Below are 25911 nucleotides of genomic sequence, written 5' to 3' on the forward strand. Positions count from 1 at the left end.
ATAATAAATGCAGTTTGTTATCATTTTCTTGTAAAGGTTTGCAGCTATCGCTGCTTGCGGGGGAGTGACGCTCCTCCACCCGAATGGAGGAGCTGCCACTGGCGTGTGGTGAAACAGTGGCGTAGCAAGGGGTGCCGTGGCCCCATCCATGCAAGAAAACAGCTGGCCCCTTGCCAGGCTGGGTAGTAACTGATTGCTTATATTAGGGGTTATACTTGCCTTTCACAAACCTTGAGTATTTGTGACACTGCACATGCAAAACCATTGATTTCTACGCCTCCTCACAGTGAGTCTCCACAGCGCTCGTTTCTTTCGTGTTAAAATCTCAGGAGAACGGACCGAGGTCTCAGGCTCACAGGACAGGAAAAAGGCTGACAAGTTAAACTCTGGGACACGAGCGCTTTCAAACAGGGGTGCAGTGCCCAAGCTAACCTGTAACAAGGACAGAGCTGGCCACTGAAACTGGAAGCTTAGAGGACCGACGCCTGCACCTGTCAGAGCTTTAACCTCCAGCGTACAACCTGAGAGAGACTCTTCACGAGGAAAACAAAAAAAGCTGAGCAATGTCATTTAACGAGCTGCCCGAGCTTTATATGTGGCGCGTCGTGCGGCAGGGTTGTCGCTTCTAAGCGCTGGAAGTAACGGTGTTACAATAGCCTAGTGCAGAGGTACTTCACTCATTAATGTGTGCCGGTTGCTGCTCTCATTTTGAGGAGGGGATCTTATTTTTAATCACCAGACTTGCAGAGAACCACACAGAAGACAGAAAGAAATAACAGAAAGATAGGAAATCATGAAAAAAGGGGAAAATGTGAAAAATAACATGCAAGTATAGGGTGGTGGAAGGAAGACGCATTCTGTGGAATTAAGATAAGGCACCCTTGGTATTCAAAAGATCCAGTATGGGCAGCGCTGGCAGCGGGCTTCCAGCAACAACGCTGAGTGATTATTTGTACGTACATTTAAAACGTTTTCTTTTGTTGTGCTTTCTTCATAACTTTGGTATTGTTTTACATTGTTCCTCTGCAGAATAAAACCACTAAATGAGGTTACATCAAAACTAGCAGGAAAGTATAACTTTACTCAAGCGGTTGTCTTTGCTTGTTTAGTGTAAATCCGTTTAATACTTTTTGAGACACTTCAGTTTGAAAAGTGCTTCAGCATGAGTATGAAAGGATTCAATCGGCATGAAATCGGGGCATTAAATCAGTATTGCGTTAGGTGTTTAGGTCGTGATTTGCATGGCAGTTATCAGAAATGGACAGTAATCCATACGCGTAAATGCACTTTGTGTGTTAAGTGAATACATAAATGTGCCCGTGATACAAATTAAACACGGTGTATACGGTATGGGGCTGGCATGGGTTCTACTATCATCTGGCCAATGTGCGTCAAATGTCTATGCCAGGTACTTCTTCGTTCCCTGATAACCTCCTGGCTCACAATCCCCACTCTCTACAGAGGTAGGTGTTTCCCTCCATTACTTGTTGAGCGGTTCTCCATCAAAGCTTCTATAAAGACACCTGTCTCCGTCCCTCGTCCCCTCGGTCGCCCCTTCCACATGGATCCCTCGCCTGTTTTTTTAAGTTTTTAAGTTAGCCTCAAGTCCCTCGCCCTGTTCTCTTTCCATCACGTGTCATTCCTAGCGCGCTTTTTATTGTCGTCTCTTTCCAGTGTCTATTACCTTTCGTTTCTTCTGTGAGTCTCATTCCTCTTTCACGCCATAGACTGTCTCCTGCCCTAGTGTCTCTAAATCCTCAGAGCCCAGCTCAAAGCACACATCTCTTGTAAGCCCCTCTTTCTCTAAACTCGTTTTCCAACCGCCCCTGTCTGCCGCCTCCTTTCTCTTAATCTTCGTGTCCCTGTCCTTTCTACATACATGTCTCTCTCTTCGAATCGTAACTGTTCCCAGTTTTTGTAATCCATAGCTCCCTTTCCTTAATTAAACGCTCTTCAAATTCTGACTCTCACCTTATTTCCTCTTTTTATGCCTGTTGGTTTAGTTTCTACATTTAATTCAAATCGTTTTCATTCACTAACCTCCTCTCTCTTTTTTTCTCTCGTGTTGACACTTTTTTCAATCATCTTTACACGAGCATAGTCTGTCTTTTTGTCTCTCTATTCGCCTGCAGGTCTGCCAGTCAGTTTGCTGTCTCCCTGCCAGTCAATCAATCTATCTATCTATCTATCTATCTATCTATCTATCTATCTATCTATCTATCTATCTATCTATCTATTTATCTATCTATCTATCTATCTATCTATCTATCTATCTATCTATCTATCTAATCTTCCGAATATACTAGGGTCATTCTTTCGCGTTGTATTTGTTCTCCTTCTGTCAAGCAGTTTCTCCATCCTCGAGTTACTTTTATCCCTCGCTCCAACACCACCCTTTTTCAGTATCTTCTCGCGTCCCTTGAGCTTTGCTGTTTGTAAATCCGTATTTTCTTACTTTCTTTATGCTTATCCGTTGTCGCTCATTCTATCCATCTTTCCACCCGCCGACTCCCCCCCCCCCCCCCCGCACCATCAGTTTGCTGTCAGCCTCACTCACTCTCGCTGCAGTCACTTTCTTTAGCCCCCTCCCCTCTTCCCTCCCGTGCGCTCTCGGCCCCCTACCCCTTCCCGCTGCTCGCAGGTGCGTCCCATTAGTGGGTGCACTAGTGGGCTCGGGCCAGTGCTGTCACCATGAGTCGCCGCCTACCCCTCTCTTTGAAGCAGAGCGGCAGTGGCAGGCAGAGGCTGCCTGCGGACACCGCGCTCTCAGCTTGAGGTCACTGCAAAGTTACTGGGCGTCAGCAGCACCGGGGGCTGCCAGGCATCCCGCTGCTCGGCGGGCACCACTCGCAGGCGGCCACCATTACTTCGCACAGCAAAGAGGACTTGGTGGCCCTCGCTTCCCGGATCTTCCAGAGGAAGCGCCTGGTCGTTGCTGTGCTCGGCATCATCATGGTGCTACTGCTGCTCGTCGCCATCCCGTTCCTCATCCAGCCCCCTAAGGCCTCGGCTCACTACGAGATGATGGGGACCTGCCGCATGATCTGCGATCCGTATAGCGCCAAGCAGCCCAGCAGCACGGCCGTTGAGGCGCTCCAGGACCTGAGCGCCGTGCCCCCTCCGCCTTTCATCCAGGGACCCAAGGGGGAGCAGGGCAGGACGGGGAAACCTGGGCCCAAGGGCCCCCCGGGGGAACCTGGGCCCCCAGGACCGAGGGGTCCCCCGGGAGAAAGGGGGGACCCGGGCAAACCGGGCTTCCCAGGACTGGCTGTGGCCGGGACAACGGACACCACTGGGGGGACTGTGACCACCGCCTTCAGCGGTCCCAAAATCGCATTCTACGTGGGGCTGAAGAGCCCTCATGAAGGCTACGAAGTGCTGAAGTTTGACGACGTGGTCACTAACCTGGGCAATCACTACGACCAGTCCACGGGCAAGTTCACCTGCCAGGTGCCCGGAATCTACTTTTTCACCTACCATATCCTGATGAGGGGCGGGGACGGCACCAGCATGTGGGCAGACCTCTGCAAGAACGGACAGGTGAGCGAGGGCCCCCGAGACGGAGCGGGAGCGCGCAACTGGGGAGGTCGGAGAGCAACGCCTTAAAATGCGGGCTGGGCGCTGGGAGGAAGGGCGCTAGGACAGAGTCTTGGCAGTAGGGCAAGACTGTGTAGTAGGAGTAAAGGGATACTGAGGGACTTGGGGGTTGGGGGGGGGCAGAATATAGACACAAGGGGAGCAGAGATTGGAGAGTAATAGGAGGGTCGCTGTGACAGTACACATCACGCGAACAGGGTGATCACCTTTAATCGTTGATATAGCGCCTAAGACTTAAAAAGTCATCAAAGAGTTTTGTGGATATGGGGACCAGAGACTTGGGGAATGATGGGGAAAACAGCGGAACGAGGGAAGAGGCAAGAGGAGTGTTGGGACAGAGTGTGCAGGAGTAAGGAGAACATAAGGTGGGGGAGTACAGGGAGATGGTACCCAGTGACAGGAAGCGCGAGTGGCGGCAATGGTGGAAGGATGGCGATCTAAGAGTGAAAGGATTGGACTCAGAGACTGGAAGCGCAGGGGTCCGTGGGACTTTAGGTGGCAGAATGGGAATTGTGAGGAGCCGAGTCTGAAGTGTGAGGAGACGCAGAGGGGGTATGGGGGGCAGTCAGTGAATGGGGACCGGAGAAAAAGGGAGTTTTGGGGCAAAAACTGGAGGGAATGATAAGCAGGTCATGCAAACAAGAACTAACAAGCCTTTTACCAAACGCGACATATCCGTGGAGGGTGTTTGTGTGTGTGTGTGTGGGATGGGGGGGGGCGCTTGTGGCGGGGTGTTAGAAGTGAGGGACTGGAGGTGGAAGTAAGGACAAGTAGTAACTACCTAAAACTGGAAGTTCTTCAAGAAGTAGTGATGGGTGTTTTTTCGTGGTTGATTTCTTCTTGCAATGATCAGTGATGTGTGTTGTAGCAGTAAAATCAATGGTTGTGCTTAGTCTGTAAGGGCCATATGTACGAACACTTTTTCCCATAGACCCATAATGGGTAAAAACCTTTGCTACATCTGGCCCTAAAATACATAACCTAAAATATTTTTACTGCTAGAAAACAGCATGGAGGACTTGAAAAGGAATGGGGCACAATAGCACACCACTTACAACTATGTGTTTTGGGGCTCAATGGAACCTTGGTGCAAATTACCTCCAAAAATACAGAAAACTAGCACCACCAGGCCACCAATGCGACTCCAATACCGTATTTAAATTCAATATGCATCAGGTCTCCCCCTTCATCTTTATACCGCCAGAGACAAAAATGAGTACATCTAGGAACTGTAGCCTCATTTGTGCGTAGACGTCCATACAAATCCCAAATACTATGCATGGAAATATGGGCAAGGCAACGATTTCTGCTGGCTGAATTTGATCTACACTTTTTTTTCGTGATTTTTTTCCCGTCCATATGCAAACCATTTTTTACGTGAATACATTTCCTCCCCACCATCCTCTGAAAGAACTGTGGATGTTTAAGGTACATTCAAATGTTTGTAGTTTTATTTTTGCACCGATCTGGGGTCGCAAATGTAACTGGGAATGAATGATAATGTGCGCCAGTGCCTTTCCCATTTATTTTACCCTTTTACTCTCTTACTATACTCAGGGTGCAGAAGCTGGTTTTTGTAGTAGTAGTGGGGGTGCCAGAGAGTTGTTTCCTGCAAAAAAACGTTGGATAAAAATGACGCTAAAGGTGCATTTTGCATCACATTTTTCAACATCGCTGGCTACGTGTTTTCATATTTGGTTCATGGGTCAGTACAGCCCTTAACGAAAACTCCCAGTTTGCAGCCCACTGATCAAAGTTGAGGATGTACAATGGCCAGTCCAGCCCTGCAGGGGATGCTTGTTGCGTACCTAAGTGACCGTTTGGTGTGCAAATGCTTTGGGAATCGAGCCGGTAATGAGGTAACAACGAAGCTCTCCCTTTGGTGTATTTGCTGCAAATTACGTTATCAAAACAGTTCTGATCTTTTACTAAGCATTACTGTTGGGGAGTTTGTGTATCTTTACGGACAACTAGACTCTATTAAATGTCTTGAGTAAAGAAACCATTGCACGTAGCAGTTGTATGTCTGGTGCACGTAAGAAGTACTAATACTGCCGCTGCTACTACTACGAATCATTTGTAAAGTCAATAGGTCTGGCGTTGTCTGGGGACCTTTTTGCTTTGTCAATGTTTATTTAGTTTTGTAAAACGTTATCGTTGAAGAAGCTGCCAGGCGTTGGCCAATATGAAAAAATGACTAAAAGGAAATTAAGCATTTGCAATGTAATGGGTTTCGCATTTGCTAAAGTTAGCACTATTAGCATTGCAAACTCATAACCGGACTTTCCTTGCCGCATAAAACGGTTTCACATAAGCGAGCTGACGTCCACCATGAGCGTGAAAGAGACACACAAAAGGAAAGTTCGCTCGCAGTGAAACTTATCAGCAAAAGTACAATTATCCATAGAACCGGAAAAAGTGCAATTATCCATGTAAAAGGGTTGATGTCATGCAAAGCGCTTGACTACTTCCCAGCGAGGTCACTCTGTGTAGGAAATAAAAATAAAAAGTAATCCAGAAGCCTTTGGAAAACACAGACCCTCATATGTTTTCAGTAGTTTACCGGTGCTAAAGAGGAGGGCTAAACACCAGAAAAGGCATGACGCATGCATGCCTTTCACTAACGAAATCAAGCAAATTTTAAAAGGCAAGCCCACAATCCAACCAAACTGATGGGCGTGGTTAAAATCCCACAGAGTGATTACAACAGGGGCCAGTGCGCTTGCGCGCTCGACCCTAAAACTGGTCTTCCAAAGAATACATTGTCATAGTAGTCCATGGTGCCTAAAGAAACATTTTTGTGTGCGGATGTGCTCCTTATGAAAGAACAGAATGTTTTCACTTAAAGTGAAGTTAGCCAGTGTCTTAAGGGGATTGACGCAATAGTAGTGGGTGGAAGAAAAATGTGATTGAGACAACAACAGACCAATGGATGATGAGACCTGGCTGAAAGCCCCTTTAAGGAAGTATATAAATAATTTTAGGAAAATCAAAAGTCTTGGCCATCGCCAGCCCTGATAATAATAACAATAAGAATAATAGGGGCCACTGACATAGCTGAATGTGATATTGCAGAATATCAGGCCGCCTACTCTTGGTCGCCCCTCCTGCCTCTTTCTGCCACCACCCTACACTTCCTGTCTCTTTATTTCACACTTGCTGGTTGTTATTCATCCCTTTGTCACTGGTTTCCTATCTTCCCCTTTTCTGCCTTTCCCTCTGTTGCTTTGCGTCAAAGTCTGAAGATAAAACATAGGTCCTAGTACTTAAATTATTGCCTGTACCCGCCACCACTAAACCACCTGTATAAATTAAGTGTTAATGACTGAACACTAAGGGCCTCATTACGACTTTGACAGTACTAAAAGTGGACCCCCAAAGCCGTGGGGAGGATGCCACCATCATGCTGGTGGTCCCCCTGAGCATATTACAATGTTCCCACTGGGCTGACTAGTGGGAACAGTGCTATGATATTGGCCTCGGCTCCTTTGAAGGAGCCGAGGCCAATACTGTAGCACTACAGCACCATCAAAATCTGCACTGTCTGCAAAGCAGACAGTGTGCATTCCGATGGTGCTGGGCCGGGGGGGCCCTGCCTGCCCATGGCATGTGCAGGGAGGTGGCCCCCTGTGGCCCCCAGCACTGGCTTTCCTCAGCCTTTCCATGGCAGGGACCCTGCCATGGAAAGGCTGGTGGAAAGCTGAGTTGTAATCCGCCAGGTGGCACTGAGATTAGCGCCACCCTGGCTGGTTACAACTCTGACTGCCATCACCCTGTTGGCGGTCCCCTGGTGGGTCTGTGGCCGTCCAACCATCACCGAGAGGCTGGCGGTCTTTAGACCACCCGCCTATGAATGAGGCCCTAAGCCCTATTAGGTGGCGTTGCCAGAAACAAGGCGAGTTCTATGAAAATACCATTGGTTTCCAAAACGCTCACAGTTCTGATAAAAAGAGACCCTCAACCAATATTTTTATTAAAAACCTGAAAGGAGTTGGCAATGAGTCTGAATGGTAATAACTCAGAGTCTTTTATCTGTCTGTTGAAGATGGGCGAGATGCATTGCTAAACTGCAACATTATAAATGGTCAGCCTCCCTATCATCCTTGAAAGCAGTAGTTTATAATAAATATAAGGATCGGGTGAAGGGAGAGAGAACCACAACTCTACCCTATATGTATACTGTAGCGACACTTTTGTACTTAGGCCCAGATTCCGTATATTAAGGTGCTGGAAGGAAGGAAAATTCACATGCAGATTTATTGTTACCACACAATATATCCACACCAGTACCTTGCAATTAAAAGTTAAGTCCATGGAAGGAAGAATTACCATGTGGGAATGGATTTACTGGCTGTAAAACCAAACAGAATTCCCAATTTTATGGTTTTTAATGCATACAGCTGTACTCTTCTGCCTCAAAGTGTGGAGTGGGCGCAGGGAAGAGAGTGAGGTGTGGAGGGAAGGAGCAGATAAATTCTATCAGGGGGAGCCTTGAACTATCTTTAGTGCCTGATAAAAAATCAGAAGACAAGGATTTTCTGCTGCTGTAGCTAAAGCCTCATGCAATTTTACTGTGTGAAATTACTGCCCAATAAACAGGGCCAGGATTTCAACATCTGAGAAAAACAGTTGCAGAAACACTGGCCTGCTCTGAACTAGGTGGAGTATAATTCCATATGGTAATCCGGCTCCATTATATAATTGGGCCTTAGAGTACCATGTCACAGACACACCAAACTGAAACTGGAACTACTGAGTTAAAAGTACTTCTTGAAAAAATTATTTGCATGAAACATAGTCCCTCTCTGCTGAATCTACTTTCCCTTATCAATGAGGAAGGTTAGCACAAGTACATTCTGGGACATTTTCAGAAGTCCCAAGGCAGGCAGGTGTAACTGGGTCAAATAGAGTCAATCACAGCCTTTTACCACCGTTGTCTATGAGCTTAACCTTACTGTTGAACCCAAATAGGATAGTTATCCTTTTAGTACGATATATTAGGACGTCAGGCAGTCCCAAGCTAGCCCAGAGAGGTGGAGAAGCGTTGCAGACACAGCGCTCAGTAAAGCAACTAACTCAAATAAAGTAGTCAATTTTGAAGTAGTGCTTAGTCTTTAGAAAGGGAAAAGGCCTTTATTTATTTTGCACATTTCATGATACAGTACATCATATTTCAGAAGCAGCAAATTAAGTTGGGCACTGCTAATACCATCAGTGATTTCCGGTTCAGACAGTTTAGGCAGCTCCCTGGAGGAAGACACATAAGCTACTCACTGTGTTGCAATGCCTAATAAGCTCTGGGGTTTACATCTGGTAAAAACCTGGGAATACCAACGTTTTTGGCGAGTGTCCAGCTCCAGTTGTGGACCACTTCTAACAATTCTCCCCACCTCTTTAGAGTGGACTTTGTCTCCCCTTTGGGTTCCCATGGGTTGCATTTGACCTTTTATTGTGATTCGATCTTTGAGTCGGGCAGGGAATGCCTACATCTTTCATGGACTTTGTCAGGGCCACCCTGCTCGACATGGCGTGCTCTGCACAGTCCACTGTCTACTCTTGTCAAGGACTTCACCACAGATCTGCCAACTGGTGCACAAGTGACTCTTCGGTGCTGGTGTGATGTTGAAGACGAACATAGGTAGCAACAGTCGACGAGGCTGCAGTGGAGTCAGTGTTTATGGCTCCACAGAGCAGCTTTGGCTCTTCCTAGCTTCCAATTATTAATGCACTTAATTCTGGTAATTCCATTTTAAACAATCGGTTGGTTCAGCTCGTGGCCCTAGCGGCGAAAATGTTAAGTCTGAAGGTGACAACATTTAGTGTGGCCCCAGGCCTAACTTTAAGGACTAAACTGTACTTCCCGCTGGCACTACAGCAAATCACGGCAACCTTTTCCAGTCAATTGTCTCAAGGTTAAGGACTTGGTTCTCTGTTTGCTCCCCGTTGCTCACAGTCGCGCTCGTCTGTGAAACATTTTTGTACGCTGGGGATAGCGCTGTGAAGGGAGACTGTGCTTTATGCAATTACTGAAGATGCGCTGAGTCAACGTATGTGTTATTCCTCAACGACAGCTGCACCCCTTTTTTCACGTGTTAGTAGCCTGACGTTCTTCTTTTGTACTGCACCCCGCACTTTGTGTTTGGCATTAGATGGCGTAGATTGTCTGTTCTCACCTAATTGAATTATGCTGCCTTAAATGTTGGTTTGATTTTCTTGGTTTTAAGTAGCTTGAGTAAGCAAGTTGTTAACCCCACTAGGGAATATCCTTCACCTTACTTTTGCTGATAAAATTCTGCTGCTTTTTTATACAGTGCACTCTGCACTTTGCTTTCACTAGTCTTTGGGGCAGTTGTCTGCACCAGCACTATCCACATTTGCAAAATGTAAAACAGGTGCTAGTACCTGGTGGGCATATTAGTCTCCTCTGCCTAACTCCTGTTGATGAAAGTCTGCTGTTATTTCACATACTGTACTTTGCACCTTGTATTTATTAGGCGTCGGGGATATTGTCGGCCCCAGTGGTTCTGACAAAACGTAAAACGTTTGTAAGTCATTTGATTTATACTTTACACCGTTCTTATGACTATTGATTGTATTGGTTTATCTTCCGATGTAAAAATGCTTTGAAAGTCATATGATTTGGGATTTTTTAACATTGCTCATGCTATTATAGATTGTAATGGTATTAAGTAACCTAACAATAAACGTATTATTATTATTATTATTATTATTATTATTAGGTTCCAAATACAAAGCCCACCACCCAAACAAGCTAAGTACTCAGTCCCGGGGAGTACATGGATCCAGTGGAGGGATCTCCATCAATGTCGTTCTCTTTCTGCACCCCAGGTTATCTTTTGTGGAGACAATGGAATGTGGTCAGGTTTTGTTTTAGCATCGCTTAGCTTTGTAACACAACAGAACATTTTTTCTGGCTTTAGGACTCTCAGCACTTTACCACTGCTAACCAGTGCTAAAGTGCATGTGCTGTCTCTTTAAAACATGGTACCTTTGGCTTATACCCAAGTGGCACATTTGATTTACTTATAAGTCCTTAGTAAAGTGCACTATTTGTGCCCAGGGCCTGTACATTAAATGCTACTAGTGGGTCTACAGCGCTAATTATGCCTCCCACTTATGTAGCCCGTTAACCATGTCTTAGGCCTGCCATTGCAGTGCCGGTGTCTACTTTTGACTGCCATTTCGACTTGGCAAAATAAGCCTTTCGCCAGACCCAGCCTTCCTTTTCAATACATATTTCACCGCTAAGGTAGGCTCTGGAAAGCCCATGGGCAGGGTGTAATGTCCTTAAAAATAAGACATATTGTTGGACATGGCCCTTTTTTACATGGTTATCCCCAAACTGTTTGCCTTCTTCCTCCTATTTTTGCTAGCTTTAGGACTCTGGACACTTACCATGCTGATCAGTGCTGAAATGCAAGTGCTCCTTGTGTAAATTGTATTGGTGATTGGATTATCCATTATTGGCATATTTGATTTACTAGTAAATCCCTAGTAAAGTGCACTATGTGTGCCCAGGACCTGTAAATCAAATGCTACTAGTGGGCCTGTAGCACTGATTGTGCCATCCATATGAGTAGCCCTGTAAACCTGTCTCAGACCTGCCACTGCAGTGCCCGTGTGGGCAGTTTTAAACTGCCATATTGACCTGGCAAGGCCCAAACCTCCACCTTTTGCTACATGTAAGTCACCACTAAAGTAGGTCCAAGGCAGCACCCATGAGCAGAGTGCAGTGTATTTAAAAGGTAGGGCATGCACTGGTGTGTTTTACATGCCCTGATAGTAAAATACTGCTACATTTGGTTTTCACTATTGCATAGACCATCTCTCCCATAGGGTAACACAGGGATCGCATTGACATATCTTTTAAGTGTCATTTCCCATTGGGAGCAGATTGAGGTGTGGAGTTTGGGGTCTCTGAGCTCACAATTTAAAAATACAACTTTTGGTGAAGGTAGTTTTTGAATTGTAAGTTTGAAAATGCCGCTTTAGAAAGAGGGCATTTTCTTGCTTAATCTTTCAGACCCTCTGCCTGTGGAATACATGTCTGGGGTCAAGCTACCTGTGCATTCACTCTAAACAGTCACACAAAGGGAGCTGATGTGTGCCCTGCATATCCGGATGGCGCATCACCAGGCTGATGGGTATTCCTGAGCTAGAGTGGTGGGAGGAGCTTACACTGGCACCTGAATTGGGCTATGCCTGGCCTCACACACAGCAGTCTCCACCCACTAGAGGGTGTCTGGGGCCATGGCAGGGAAAGGCAGTGTCTTGTGAACTATAAAGACTTCTCTTTGAAGTTTGTCTCCTTCAAAGACAGAAATGGGTATAAGTACTGGACGTCTGACACCTCATGGTTAGAACACATTTGTACTGAGGACATTCTGCCAGGAAGAAGATCTGGATGCTCTAGGAGGGACTGCCACGATGCTTGTCGCTGTGTTGTGCTGGCCTGCTGCTTCTGTCATGGGAGTGAAAGGACTAGACTTTGCTTTCTACATCCTGCTTTGCAAGATTCTTCAAAGGGCTTGAACTGAGCTTGCCTACTGTTAAGTCTCAGGACCATCAAAGACTTCACCAGCCAGCACCTGGGCTCTCTTGCTGATAGTCCTAACTTGCCAAGTGGTGCCAAATCCAGTTCTTGGGCCCTTGGAAGTGAGTTCTGGTGGAACCACGAAGAAGCTAAGCACATCTACTCCAGAGCGACTTCGGAACTGGTGCCGCTATGTGACTATGTGCCGCTGCCTGCACCGGAGCTGTGTTCCCCGCTGAATGCAACGACCATGACCTGCAACACAGGCTGACACCGCAGCAGTGCCTCCAAAGTCCTGCCACAGTGTGAGTCTCAAGTGCAGTGTCACCACTGATTCTGCCTCAGCACCTGTAACCCAGTGGTGTAATCACAACATCTGCTGAGTCGACGCTTCGCATCTTGACCTGCAGGATTCATCGACCCCGCTTTCTTGTAAGGAACCAAAGCCTCTCCATCGAAGCCACATCACCTCCCCTGCAACCGTAAGGAATTGATGCCTCACTTCCCTTGCCTATCAGTAAGGAACCAATGGCTCACTTCCCCGGTAGCAGCAAGGAACTGACTCCGCACCAACTCCAGCAATACCACACTTCGCCTGCTCCGTGAAACATCTTTGTTTCCTAATCACTTTCCAAGGTACTGGACCCGGGGTTCCATGCAACTCTGTGATCAGGCCGCACTCTCTCACGAGTGGCATCAGACTGCTGGAAGGGACTCTGTCAAGATGCCATGATGGTCCCAGTTGGAGCTATTGTGTTTCTAAGTGCTATACTAAGATTTAATCTTTAAAAATGTGTATCTTTACTTGTGTATTTTTTATTTTTGTCATTGTTGTCTTCTTTTACTCAGATAAATATTGACTATTTTTCTAAACTGGCGTGGAGTATTTTGGCGGTGTAGTCACTGTATTACTGTGGGTGTGTACAAATACTTTACACATTTGCTATGAGGTAAGCCAGACTGCTCTTGCAAAAGCCACCAAGACGGTGAGCAGGGGTAATCTTAACTGTGTGACTCCTTACAATGACTAGAATAGGGTTCCTACTTAGACAGGGTGCAAACCACTGCCAACTAGATACCCCATTTCTAACACGTGTTCTGTTAAGTTTTACATGTCCTATCAGTGAAAAACTCTTACATTTGTTTTTCACTACTGCAAGGCCTATCTCTCCCACAGGGTAACATTGGGATTACCTTATTTTAGGTTATAAGTGTAAATTCTACTTGGGAAGAGATTGGACCCACAGGTTTGGTGTCTCTTGAATCACAATTTAAAGTCACAACTTATGGTAAAGTCGAATTTAAATTGTAGTTTTGAAAATGCCACTTTTAAAAGTTGGCATTTCCTTACTCTAATCATGTGGTGCCTTCTGCCTGTCTATGAGTACACGTCTGGGATGGGTGACAGCTGGACTTTGTGCATTCCTCTAAACAGCCACACACAAATGGAGCTTAGGTGTGACTGATGGGCCATCCACAGCCTGATGGGCCATCCTGGGCAGGATAGGAGGGAGGGGCTGACACATCTGAATAGACGGTGCCCTGTCCCCACACAAAGGGCTGCATACCCCAGGAAGTGAGTCTGGAGCCAGAGCAAGAAGGGCAGGGACTCTGTGCACTTCAAAGGCTTCTCTTTTAAGTCTCCCCCACTTCAAAGGCACAACCGGATATAAGTACTGGATCTTAGATACCACTAACTCAGTACACTTCTGGACCTATGGATACTCTGTCAGGAAGCTGGACTGCTGTGCTGCTACAAGGACTGCCACTCTTCTGGACTGCTTCTTTGTTGGACGCCTCCCCTGCTGTGCTGATCTGCTGCCGGCTGCTCTCCTTGCCTATTAGTGAGAAAGCCTGGACCTGCATTTCTCCAACCCAGAACTACAGTGACTCCAATGGCTTGCTGGCTTGCTTTTTGTTTTCTGAAATCTCAGGGACACAAAAGACTTCCAACTCACCTACTACAGCACATGCACTCTGCCAAATGTGAGTCTTGCTCTGCCAAGTGGTGTCAATCCAGTCCTGGGCTCTTGGAAGTGAGTATAAAGTGCTGCTCCAGTCCAAACTAATGCATTGCAGCGGCTGCACAGATCTATTCCGGCATGTTGCCCCTCTTGCGTGGATCGGAATTAGCATATTGCCTCTCCAGCACGGATTGACCTCGGTACATCACCTTCAGAACCGCCACATCTCGGACCAGATACATTGCCGGCACTGTGTGGAGAAAATCGACACATCTTCACTACTGCATGGAAAGGACTGTCGCATTACCTCCACTGTGGGAATGCACACCAGCCCATCACTTCAGCCTGCTCACTGCACCCTTGGCATAGACGTAACCAGGATTAAGGTACGTTTGTTCAGAGGGCCTCACTGGATACCTGTAGCTGGCCCGCGCTCCATCGCAGTCAGGCACGACCAGATTTTCCCAATGAAGTGTCTTGTTTCAAAGCACTATTTCACAGTTTAGTCTTTAAAAATTCATAACTCAAGTTCTGCTTATTGGATTTCTGTTATTTGGGTCTTGTTTTATTTATTAACTTAAGCTATATCGGCCCGATTCACAAAGGTAAACTTAGACCAAAAGTCTAGGTTTAGGCCAGAAGTCTCAACTTAGACTAAAAGTCTAACTTTATTATGTGTAAAGTTAGACTTTTAGTCTAAGTTTAGACTCTTAGTCTAAGTTGAGACCAAACGTCTAAACTTAGACCAAAAGTCTAACTTAGCTACAACTAAAGTTAGACTCTTGGTCTAAGTTAAGACTTTTGATCTGAACTTAGACCAAAAATCTAATCTCAGAGCAAAAGTCTAACTTTACAACAAGTAAAGCTAGGCTTTAGGTCTAAACTTAGACTTTTGGTCCAAGTTTACCTTTGTGAATTAGGCCCTACGTTTCTAACCAGGTATGGTTTTTTTTTTTTGTGGTGTTTTTACAGTTTCACTGTTTGAAGTGTTGCACAAATACTTAAAACATTGCCTTTTAAATTAGGCCTGCCTGTTCTGTTCCAAGCTACCAGAGGATGTGCACAGTTTAACCTAGGGTATGTTTGTGACTCACCCTGACTAGGAGTTTGGTTCCTGCTTGGAGAAGGTGCATGCCTTTGTCATCCAGAGGCTCAATTTCTAACACGTCAATGAGTGGAGGACCTTGCAGGCCAATTAAGAAAGGTGGAAGAGGCCAGTAGGGGACCCTTACTCCATTGGCGGGTAAAAAGGCCTTCTATAATCAATACCCCTGCCAGCACAGTCAGTTTTCTAAAGCCTGGTGAGCTGAAAGTAGTCAGAGTTGGTAAGGAGAGTGCACATGGTGGGCTTTCCCGGACCACAAAGCCCTGCTGTGGGCCTCAATCATGTCACAAAACGTCTAGGACAGACATATAATTGTCATTTGCATGGAGGTGGGGGGCAAACATGTTCAGATTGCTATGATGAACTCAAGGCAGGGACTGCACAATCTCCTGAGCCATATAGGGGACCTTTCTTCTTTCATAATTTCATTGTCAGGGTATTTAGGCTATACTAGATAGAGTACCTTTGTCCCTTTGATAAGTTTGAGAATGTGGTAGGATAGGAGCAGAAGAACGTGCCTTTGATATGGCCGCAGTTGCGCACCTTCTTTCAATATGACACTACTTATTATGTTTGAGTTGGGACAGTGGTAGCTGAAAGGCTGGTTGGCGTTGGAAAGTTTTGTGCAGTCTCCTTTCCAGGCACTAGTGGAGATGCGTTGATTTTCTCCACGCAAAGCCAGCAATCCATCGGGTCCAAGATGTGGCGGTTTTGCGAAACATGTTCACCATAACCCTTATTCAACTGTTCTAGCCTGTTGTGGGTCATTTCATCAGTGGGCTCAACAATTTGTGCGGTACTCTCTGATTTTTGTTGATGTTCATTAGCAGAGAACATGGCTCTGTAGCCCACCCAAAATGAGACTGGTTACTGCTCCCTCGACTAGGAGGTGGATAGGCTGACAGCCATAGGTAATCGATTCTGGTACAGAGGCAGATGCCTTTTAATTTCTGTCACTTGTGAGTAAACCAACTTCCAGCAATCTAGTTTTAAATCTATGCAGCCCTCATATCTAAGTTCCACATATCCCCTTTGTAGGTATATTCAGTATTGAGAGCGTGATAATATTCCCATAAGTTATATGGCTGGGAGATTGGTGTTCTATTAATGACACTGGGAATGCACTTAAAAATTGTGACGCACCTTCAGGTTGGCTTCTCATTCCCATGTGTACATGACAACTTGAATGCTGCTGTCCCCGGGAATGAGCCAAAGAGACTGCATTGATATTTGGTAGAGCTGGAAGCATATTTATCTAGTTCCTGTTGGCCAGCATTTGCCTAATAACAATACCCATGTTTTAATCACCTCAGAGATCTTGGTGTAATGAATCTAACTTTAGTCAGACTGATGTTCATATCATTGATATAGGGTATATGCCTGGTATAGGCCATTCTAGGATGTGTAGGGTAGAATGGCCTGCACTCTCTACTGATTGGCTGAGAGTATATATTTTAGCAAAAGCATGGGCTGTGGTTGGTACTGGCTTACTGTCAATGTCCCCAGAGAAAGCTGAATACTAGCCTCTTAATGGAAATTGTTGTACTTCTTCTGGACTTTGAGATGGAGCTTTGTGCTTGATCCAAGACAGGTGTTTGCAAAGAATATGACTGTGCTTGTCATTGTTTCCAACTAGGACAGGACCAGATTGAAACCCTACTTCAATAAATGTGTCTGGAAGATGTGGAAATTCTATTGCCTGGTGTACAGAAAGGAACTGGCCCAGATGGGTAGAACTGTCTGAAAGACCTCTTGTATGACCAGTGGATTGGCATTTCAGCACTGCAACTGTGGTAAATCTGTTGCTCCCTGCCCCCCTTACTTTCCCTAACTCAATGGTAGCCAGTACTGGCCTGCTTCGAGCTGGGAGGAACCTATTAGTGTCCCTCTGACTGACTGGTTGTCATCTATTCAGAATAATTAAACAACTCTGTAGCACTTGAAGGTCTCGGAGTATTAAAATTAAATTTATGATTGGAGGGAGAGGGTTCCACATGGTGTCCAAGTCTCCATGGGAGCCCCTGCCAATCCAACATCGAAATCATTACTGGTCAGTGTCAAGATATGGGTCCTTGATATTATAGTACCTGTCCAGGATGGACCTTTGCTTAAGCAAGCAGGTTTCCAACCAGCTTTTCCATGTGGAAGAGGGTCTGTCTATTTCCCTGTAGAAATAATCATGATGTTGTAGGATATCTATGAGACCCTCAGATTCTCTTGGGGTGTGGGGGCTCCATACATCCACTTCTACTTCCACATGGTTATGCTGACAGCAAGAGAGCCATTGTCTTTCTGAATCCTAGAGGCAGAATGACCCTGGTTAACCACTGGTTTCTAGGCCACAATAAGTACATGAACGGACCCAAAGGATCAGCTAAACCAGGAGTGTAGTCGTGGTGAAACATACTTGTTGATTCAAAGATGGAGGATGCTGTGATGACTCCCAAAAAGATGGGGACCCCTTGGTTTAAACTTCTACAACGAGTAAAGATGAAAGCTCAGTCTAAAACTTAGGCCCATATTTATACTTTTTTTGTGCCGTATTTGCATAATTTGTTGACGCAAAAGCGGCGCAAACTTACAAAATACAATTATCTTTTGCAAGTTTGTGCTGCTTTTGCGTCACAAAATGACACAAATGCGGCAAAAAAGTATAAATATGGGCCTTACTGAGCATGTACACTGGCAGAGACACAGAGCTGACATTCCTGAGTACCCAACAGAAATCAGGTGATAACGTTAGAAAGCATCCCTGGACTGAAGGAGTTGAAAGGTACTTGAGGTCCCAGTCTGTGTCTGAAGAAACTTTCCAGAATAGCAGAGATGGAGTACAACTGTGAGGCTGCTAAGTGTTGCAAGGATGTATATAAAAAGCGGACCCTCTTTCCCAAACTCGCTGCAAAATCCTGGAATGACCTCCCTCTCCAGCTACGGATCTCCACCTCTGTACTGGAATTCTGGCATTCACTCAAGAACTGGCTGTTCGACAAAGTCACCTAAACCATTATGACCCTCAAGCATCTGGATACCCTCTCAGGTGGTTAGGTGTGCTAAATAAATCCACTTGATTGATTGATTGATTGAACAATGGTCTGCTTTAAAATGAAGCATTTGGTCCATAAGCTGCTGCTTGCCAGTGGCTGGTTGTCCACCAGGTTCACAGGAACTTCCTCTTGCAGTAAGCTCACAGGATAAGTTTGACAGGGCACCTGTGGTCAAGAGAATGGCTTTCTGACATGTGCTCCTGGCCTGGGTGTAGATACATGGAGGATTGTGCCAAATATCCCAAACAGCAAAGGCAGTTATCAGTGGCTGATTCCCTATTATCCAAAATAGAGGTGCTTTGACCTCGATGTCCCACCGCCCAACAAACCCCACAGAATCAATTAACTAATGCAGCGATAGGGGAGCACTCAAAAGGTAGTCAAAGACACTAAACAACTCACAGTGATGTCATAAATTATGCCACAGAACACCATGAGTGATGTAATATGTGTTACATAGGAAACAGATTTTTTGGTTTGCTAATATCTCTGGCCCCATTTGATGAATCTTCAATAAACTTTCTAAAAAAAAAAAGGTTCAGCTGTTTCACCTGCATCCTGGAAAGTTTTGAGGGGACCTATTATGCGGGGCTTAGAAAAAGGGGGGGGGGACCAAAACGCATTTTCCTCATTGAGTTTCCCAAAGGAACTTTAGACAATGCTACATGCAAGCAACTGAACATATTTACACCAATTTTAGCAAAAAGCTAGATCTCTACCCTAAAAGCGTGCTGTTTGTGAATTGATGTAAATCCATTGAATAGTTGTTGAAAAATTAAGGTTCAAAATGTAGAGATAGAAGATGCAGAAGTACCACAGGACCGGCATATCAAAAGATAAGATATGATTGGCTGCCACCATTATCAACAAAGATGTTGCCACAGCCATTTTAGGACTTGAGGACACAGTCCTCATGTCATGAAAAAAATGAAAATAACATTTCAGGGACCTTGGCTTAGTGGATGGGATCCCCGAGAGACACTCCTTGGCCCAACATTTTTTTTCTTGTGGTACTGTGGTATAAATAGGTTGGGGTGCGTATTAATGATGTATGATAAAAAAAGAGGTGGGGTGGGCGTGTACCTGTTCTCCGAGCCACAAAATGGCCATAGGCACTTCGTTCCCCGAGGCCTGCTGCACATTACAATTATTTGAGGAGTGGGGTGTGGGCCCCCCCGAGCCATGTGATGGCCCTAGGGACTCCATCCCCTGGGCCTGATGAGAAAGAAGTTTCCTGTGTTCTTGTGTGTAGTGCACCAAGGAGTGCTTGCACCTGACAGGAGTAGAATACAAAGCTCCCCCTGCCGGGAGAGAGCAAATATGTCAAACTGACTCCCACGGCACCCAGAATAGGTGCTAGCATGGGAGCTGGCAGGGCCACGGTGGCGATGGGCCTCCCCCTCGCGGCCCCCAACAGCTTCAGTGTTGTGGGTGTCCCAGATAAGGACGGGGGCACCCACCAAACAAAAGAGATAGATATTCTCTTACCAGACCCAGGATAGGAGCTGAGATGGGAACTAGTAGGGATGCAGCGGCAATGAGCCTTCTCCCACAGCCTCCTATATTTCTATTAGTTTTGAAGGCCCCAGTGGGACTGGGACACCTGAGTAATTTAGTAATACTAAAAAAAAGTAGAATAGCATGGCCAGCTATAATCTAGACCCATACCACAGGGGAGCTCTAGGGTCCTTGGGGTTCCCCCACAGCCACCAATAAAAAATGCAAGCCATTGGTGCCCCCCTCGGACCAGGATACTGACAAAAAAATAAACAAATAAAGAAAAAAAGCTTTGAAAGGATAATAAATAATTTTTAATGCTATGTAGTGCCGTAATCTGAGGTGGGTCACTACCAACATATAGTATGAGTATTGTGGGGGACTGCTGATAATACAGCAGCCCACCAAAAATATTTAATAAAAATTAAGCTGATGTTTCTTGAAATCTATAGAACCTGACCACAGGTAAGGTTTATGATGTTTTTAAGCATTCCCAGAGCTGGAGCTTTTTGCTTTTTAGCTTGGGAATGCATGGACCCCTCATGGTTGGTCTTATGGTTGCATTAGGTGGCCTGAGGAGGGTAAAAGAAAGATCTGACATGTTCACTGTTATTTTGACTACACTCATTTTATTTGTTTATTGACAGACATTGCAACACTTGTTATTAATGATGAATATCTTTGAATATGTTTTTCAGATCTCCTGGTTTTCTTGATGATTTCTAACATGTCATTTTGTTTCAATTAAGGTGGTGACCTTTTGATAAAGCCAATAGGCTTGCCTTTATATAATGATGTCTCGACTCCTTGACAAAGCCAGCTGGCTTGCTTTTATATATTCATGTCCTGACTCCTCTACTCCTTGACAAAGCCATTAAGCTTGCCTTTATATATTGATGTGGTGATCCCTTGACAATCGAACAGTCTTGTAGATTGATGTAGTAACTCCTTGAAAAAGTTAATAGGCTGCCTTTTATATGGTGACGTGACTTTAAGTTAAAGAGAACCCAGAAATGCAAATAAAAAAGCAAAGGTTAAAGTGATCTTATAGTTAGGTATGGTGAAAAAAAAACTTAGAAATCTACTGAAAAAACATAGGTTGAAGTCACGTTATAATTAGGTGACAATGTCAGTCAAAATATAGTATTTTAAACTCAAAAACATTAAATTCACCAAGTATAGCTAACTGAACGAACTATATTTTGCGCCATGCACTGCTCATGACCTTACACGTTATTTTACTCATGTCATGTTCAATGACATCATTGATGAAATCTCAAATGACATCTTTGATGATGTAACTGATGACATAATCTGGTGAAGGTGACAACTTGCTATAGGCTTCCAACAGTGAAAGGTATTTACTGAGGTACAGCTAAAGCAAATTATCAATAGCTTCACATCTGCTAATGAGGATTGATGGCAGCCAAGCAGATCGTTATGCTTTAACCCGCCAGTCCCACAGTACTCCCACGTCTCAATATATACATCCTTTTTAGCCTTAATTTCTCAAAACGTGCTAAATAGAGGTACACTAAATCCCAAAATGCACGCTTTCTGGGTAAAGATCTAATCTGCCAAATTTGGTGTAATTCGTTTCAGCTATTTTGGCTGTACCTCTGTTCAATATTCCTATGGGAAATTACAGAGGGAAAACATGTTTTGGAACTCCCCTTTTCAGCCTTCATTTGACTGATTCCTTCAAAAACGTTCCAAGAAGCTTAACCTTTTTTGTGGAACATTTTGTGAAAATGAATCAAATGTCAAAGTTTTTAGCGAATGAAAAAATATTTTACTATGAAAGCCCGATCCTAACTATAACTACATAATGGCGGCCGTCATGTCCCATGAGTGTCACCATCAACCAAAACCCTGAAGTGTAAACAAGTTTTTATATTATGAGTCCTTGTAGTTTTGGTGCCCCCGGGAGTCATACTACTAGTGCTAATAGACTAGCAACAGAAAACTACTCTGCATCATTTTTGAGTTTGCAACCAGCTTAATACCTGACTGATCTTGGTGCTTCAACACAGGCTGCTTGACCACCACAGCTCGATTAACTAGACACACAGACTGTGTGATTCTGGGATATAAATCCTGGAACGATGAAGATATCATGTTTAGCTTGGAAGGAGAACTGTTGTTGTTAGGAATGTTTGGGCTTCAGTTTATTTTAATTTGTATTGTTTCACATTTTTAAGCTATCTTGGCAGAAAGCCTTTAACTTGCCCCACTGTAAAATACTCAGTTCCTTCTCCAGAGTACTATTTAAAAGGTTTTATTGAGAACAGCACAGCACTTCTTCCTCCTTGCCTTCCTTTTCTCAGAATACCTCACATTCCTAATGACCTCATATCCCTCACCTTCCACATTCCCTCTGGAGGTTCCATAAATAGAATGTACACAAATATAATGACAAAATACAACACATTTTTCCCCTTAAACAAACAAACAAAAACAACAATAACTTAAATACAATTGAAACTCTAAATTACCATGGATAATACATTATGCAATATGAAAATAGACATCACAAGAATTATGCAAAATCCGCCAGTTTTGAAGAAACCTGTCTTGTACGCCCTTCAAATTTGACTCTGGGGGCTATAGAATCTTCTCGCAATCTTCCTTCATTTCTACCCTCGGAATCATCTCGGGCATCACTTGTACATGCAGCAGAATCCCCCTCTTCAACTCCACATCTCTCCCCTTCCACTTCTGTACCTAAATGCTCCTTCTCTCTTCCTCTACCCAAAAAACAATAATCAGCAGAGTCCACATCTTGTGCACCAGTCAATCCAATCTTACACTTTGCCAATCTCTTCACACTCCAAACTTTCCCATCCTGTGTAATCACGGTTTTATTAAACACTTTCACAATCTTCAAGGCTTTTCCAAACCTTGGCATATCTTTCCTGTTCAACCCTGGTTTTCTCAGTCTGACCCAATCTCCAACTACAAATGAGGGTTCCTTTACTTTCCTCTTTTTATCATATAGTTCTTTATACTTTTCTTGTTTCCTTCTCACCTTATCCTTGATCTCATCAATATTTATCTTTTCTATCCCATTCCCTTGTTTTTTTTAAAACCACCATGGACAAAGTTTAGAAATAGGATCTCTTCCTCTCAACAACTTGAAAGGACTCACTTCAGTGGTACTTTGGGGAATGATATGATAATACCAAAGTTTTTCCCTTATTTTTGCCTTCCAGTTTCCTCCAAAACTCCGTGCCCAACAAATACTTTCTTTCAAAAACCAGTTGAACCTATCAACTTGTCCATTCTACTGAGATTCATATAGAGAAGTTGTTACATGTTTTATGTTCCTATACCAAAAAAAATCCTGCATTTCATTGGAAACCAATTGAACACCATTGTCTGAAATTACAGTGTCCGGATATCCTTCCCTAGCAAATATTTCTTTGAATAACTCAATGATAGTACCAGACGTGACCTGAGACACTAATTTTACTTCAGGCCACTTTGAATGATAATCTTGTTTTTTCCAGGCCAGCCACACCTCACATATTCTCTCACTTCTTATAAAATTGAAACCTCCAGATCACATTCAATCCATTTCTTTTCATCTATTGCCCTGAACTCATCAGACATGTATACCAAGACAGTAGAAACAAAATCCATTTCTATAGTATCCCCTGTACTCGTACTGCTAGGATAATTCTGGAGCAAACTTGATAAACAATCAGCAAAAGAATTATTCCTCCCTGGCACATACTCCACCTGAAAGGAATACTCTTGTAAATTGGAAACCAACCTTGCAATACGAGCAGTGGCATTCCATCCACCACCAGCAGAAAGAATCCCAACCAAAGGCTTGTGATCAGTACGGAGAACAAAATGTGAGCCCAAAATATAGTTTCTGAAATGTTCAACTGCCCACACACAAGCTAATAGTTCTTTCTCAATGACAGCATACCTTCTTTCTGCATCAGATAAAGTGCGAGAAGCAAAAGTAACATTCCACACCTCCTTGCCACATCTTTGAGATATAACACCACCAATTCCGTATGTACTCGCGTCCACAGTCACAATACATTGCGCTTTCACACTGAAGGGTTTGAGCGTAGGTGCAGCAGCAATTTCTCACTTGATAGTTTCAAATGCATCTTTCTGCTTTCCTGCCCATACTTACTCCATACCTTTTCTTGTAAGTTCCCTCAATGGCTCCATTTTTGTAGCACAATTTTCTATAAATTTGCTATAATATTCACACAGTCCGGAAAAAGACAATAACTTCTCTAGATTATCTGGAGCTGGCGCATTAACAATGGTATCAACAAGCAATCGCTTAGGAATTACTACATTCCCTGATACAGTGTGTCCTAGGTAATCTACAGATTTAACAAAAAAATGACATATTTTCATTTTCAAAGTTAATCCATTATTACTTAGCATATCACAAACCTTCAACAAGAGATCTTTGTGCTCCCTCTCATTCTTTGAATAAACTAACACATCATCCTGGAAACATTTTACAAAATCTTCCATATCTCTAAACCGTTTAAATTTGGCCCTCTGAAAAACGGACGCCGCTAAATCCAAACCAAAAGGCATCCGTTTAAACTTGTACAATCCTTGCGTCATGATAAAAGCAGTGAGATGCCTGGAATCCTCAGTAAGCTCAATCTGATGATATGCAGATCTTAAGTCTCATGTGGAGAAAATCCTTGCACTATCTAACATACTTACTACCTCATTTATATGTGGTAAAGGATGACAATTAACAATGATGTTGGAATTTAAGGCTCTCAAATCCACACATAACCTCAAGGATTTATCTAGTTTCCAAGCTAATACTATGGAGATACCCATTCAGATGACTCTATCTCCTCTATTACACCCTCCTTAATCATCTCTACTAAAGTCTCCCTCAACTCCTCACGTACTCCAATCGGAACATTCCTCAACTTCTGGATCACAGGCTTTGTATTCTCTTTTAACTTAATCTTGTGACTGTAGTTTTGTAATTTACCTAACTTGTCAGTGAAGACTTGTGGAAATTTGGATACAAACCATTCTACCTCGTCTCCATTTCCAATTGTCAACACTGGTTCAGAAGACTTAGGATTTAAAATTATTCCTAACTTTGCCTGATCTCTCCAACCAAGTACATTTACTCACTTCTCCCCCACATATAACTTGATGTCAGCAGATCTGCCTTTAAAATGAATAACCGTCTCCATGTACCCTTTGATATTGATCACAAAACCATCAAAACTTTCTGCGAGAATATCAGGACTGTTCAAGTCAAACAAATTCATTATACCCTCAAATTTTTGCATGAAATAATCAGATGTGATGATAGTCCAAAACGACCCAGAGTCGGCCATAATTACAAGTTCCCAACCTTCAATACACACATTGCACTTGGGTTGTTTTACCATCCATCCGAAATTGTCACCCTCACAGTTTTTATCACCCTCATTACTTTTGATAGACAAAACAATTCCTGTTTCTCCCTCCTCACTCAGATATGCAACTTTACTTTTGTTATTACTATTCTTCTTCTTAATCTCCTTACAAACACTAGCAAAATGTCCCATTTTACCAAATTTTTTACATTCTTCACCCAACACTGGGCATTTTAGAGAATTTGTAAAATGGTTCCAACTTCCGCAACAATAACAAACCAAACGTTCATTCTTTCCATTTCTGTCCTCCCTCTTATTGAAGGTAGAATTCTTGGTGTTAGCCCCATTACCCCGGACACTTTGCCCCACCGCAACAACGTCAAAGTCTTATCCATCTTTCCGATTGCTTTAAGGTAGGGTTCTGCAAAGTCGGTCTTGGAGGGCCGGGTTCATGCCAGATTTTTAGTATATCCACATTTGGAAAAAAAGATCTTTCAGAAGTCTACAGTTTTGTAAATGTGGATTGGCTAAAATTCTGGCATGGGCCCAGCTCTCTAGGACCGACTTTGCAGAACCCTGCTCTAAGGCTTTACCCATGTTGATGACATCTTGTAACTTCCCATCACTTACAATTGTCCTTGAATCCTTTTACTTCTGACATGATCAATAATTTGATCACAGATCATTTAATCTGTAATAGATCCAAAATTGCAATGTATTGACAAACCGCTTAACGCCATGAGGAACTCATAAAAAGTTTCTTTAGATTTTTGTGTTC

At 44.0% G+C, this 25911-nt stretch overlaps 1 protein-coding gene across 1 annotated transcript in view; it reads left to right on the forward strand.

Moving 5' to 3' along the window:
• The first annotated feature begins 2680 nt into the window (after window positions 1–2680).
• C1QL2 (complement C1q like 2) overlaps window positions 2681–25911 on the forward strand; it is a 58261-nt gene continuing 35030 nt past the window's right edge. Inside the window, exon 1 of the mRNA XM_069224336.1 lies at window positions 2681–3540. Within this exon, the coding sequence (XP_069080437.1) occupies window positions 2953–3540 (588 nt within the window). The 5' untranslated portion in view covers window positions 2681–2952. The remainder of the gene's footprint in view (window positions 3541–25911) is intronic.

This window comes from Pleurodeles waltl, chromosome 3_1 (assembly GCF_031143425.1).
Source record: "Pleurodeles waltl isolate 20211129_DDA chromosome 3_1, aPleWal1.hap1.20221129, whole genome shotgun sequence".
Classification (NCBI taxonomy): Eukaryota; Metazoa; Chordata; class Amphibia; order Caudata; family Salamandridae; genus Pleurodeles; species Pleurodeles waltl.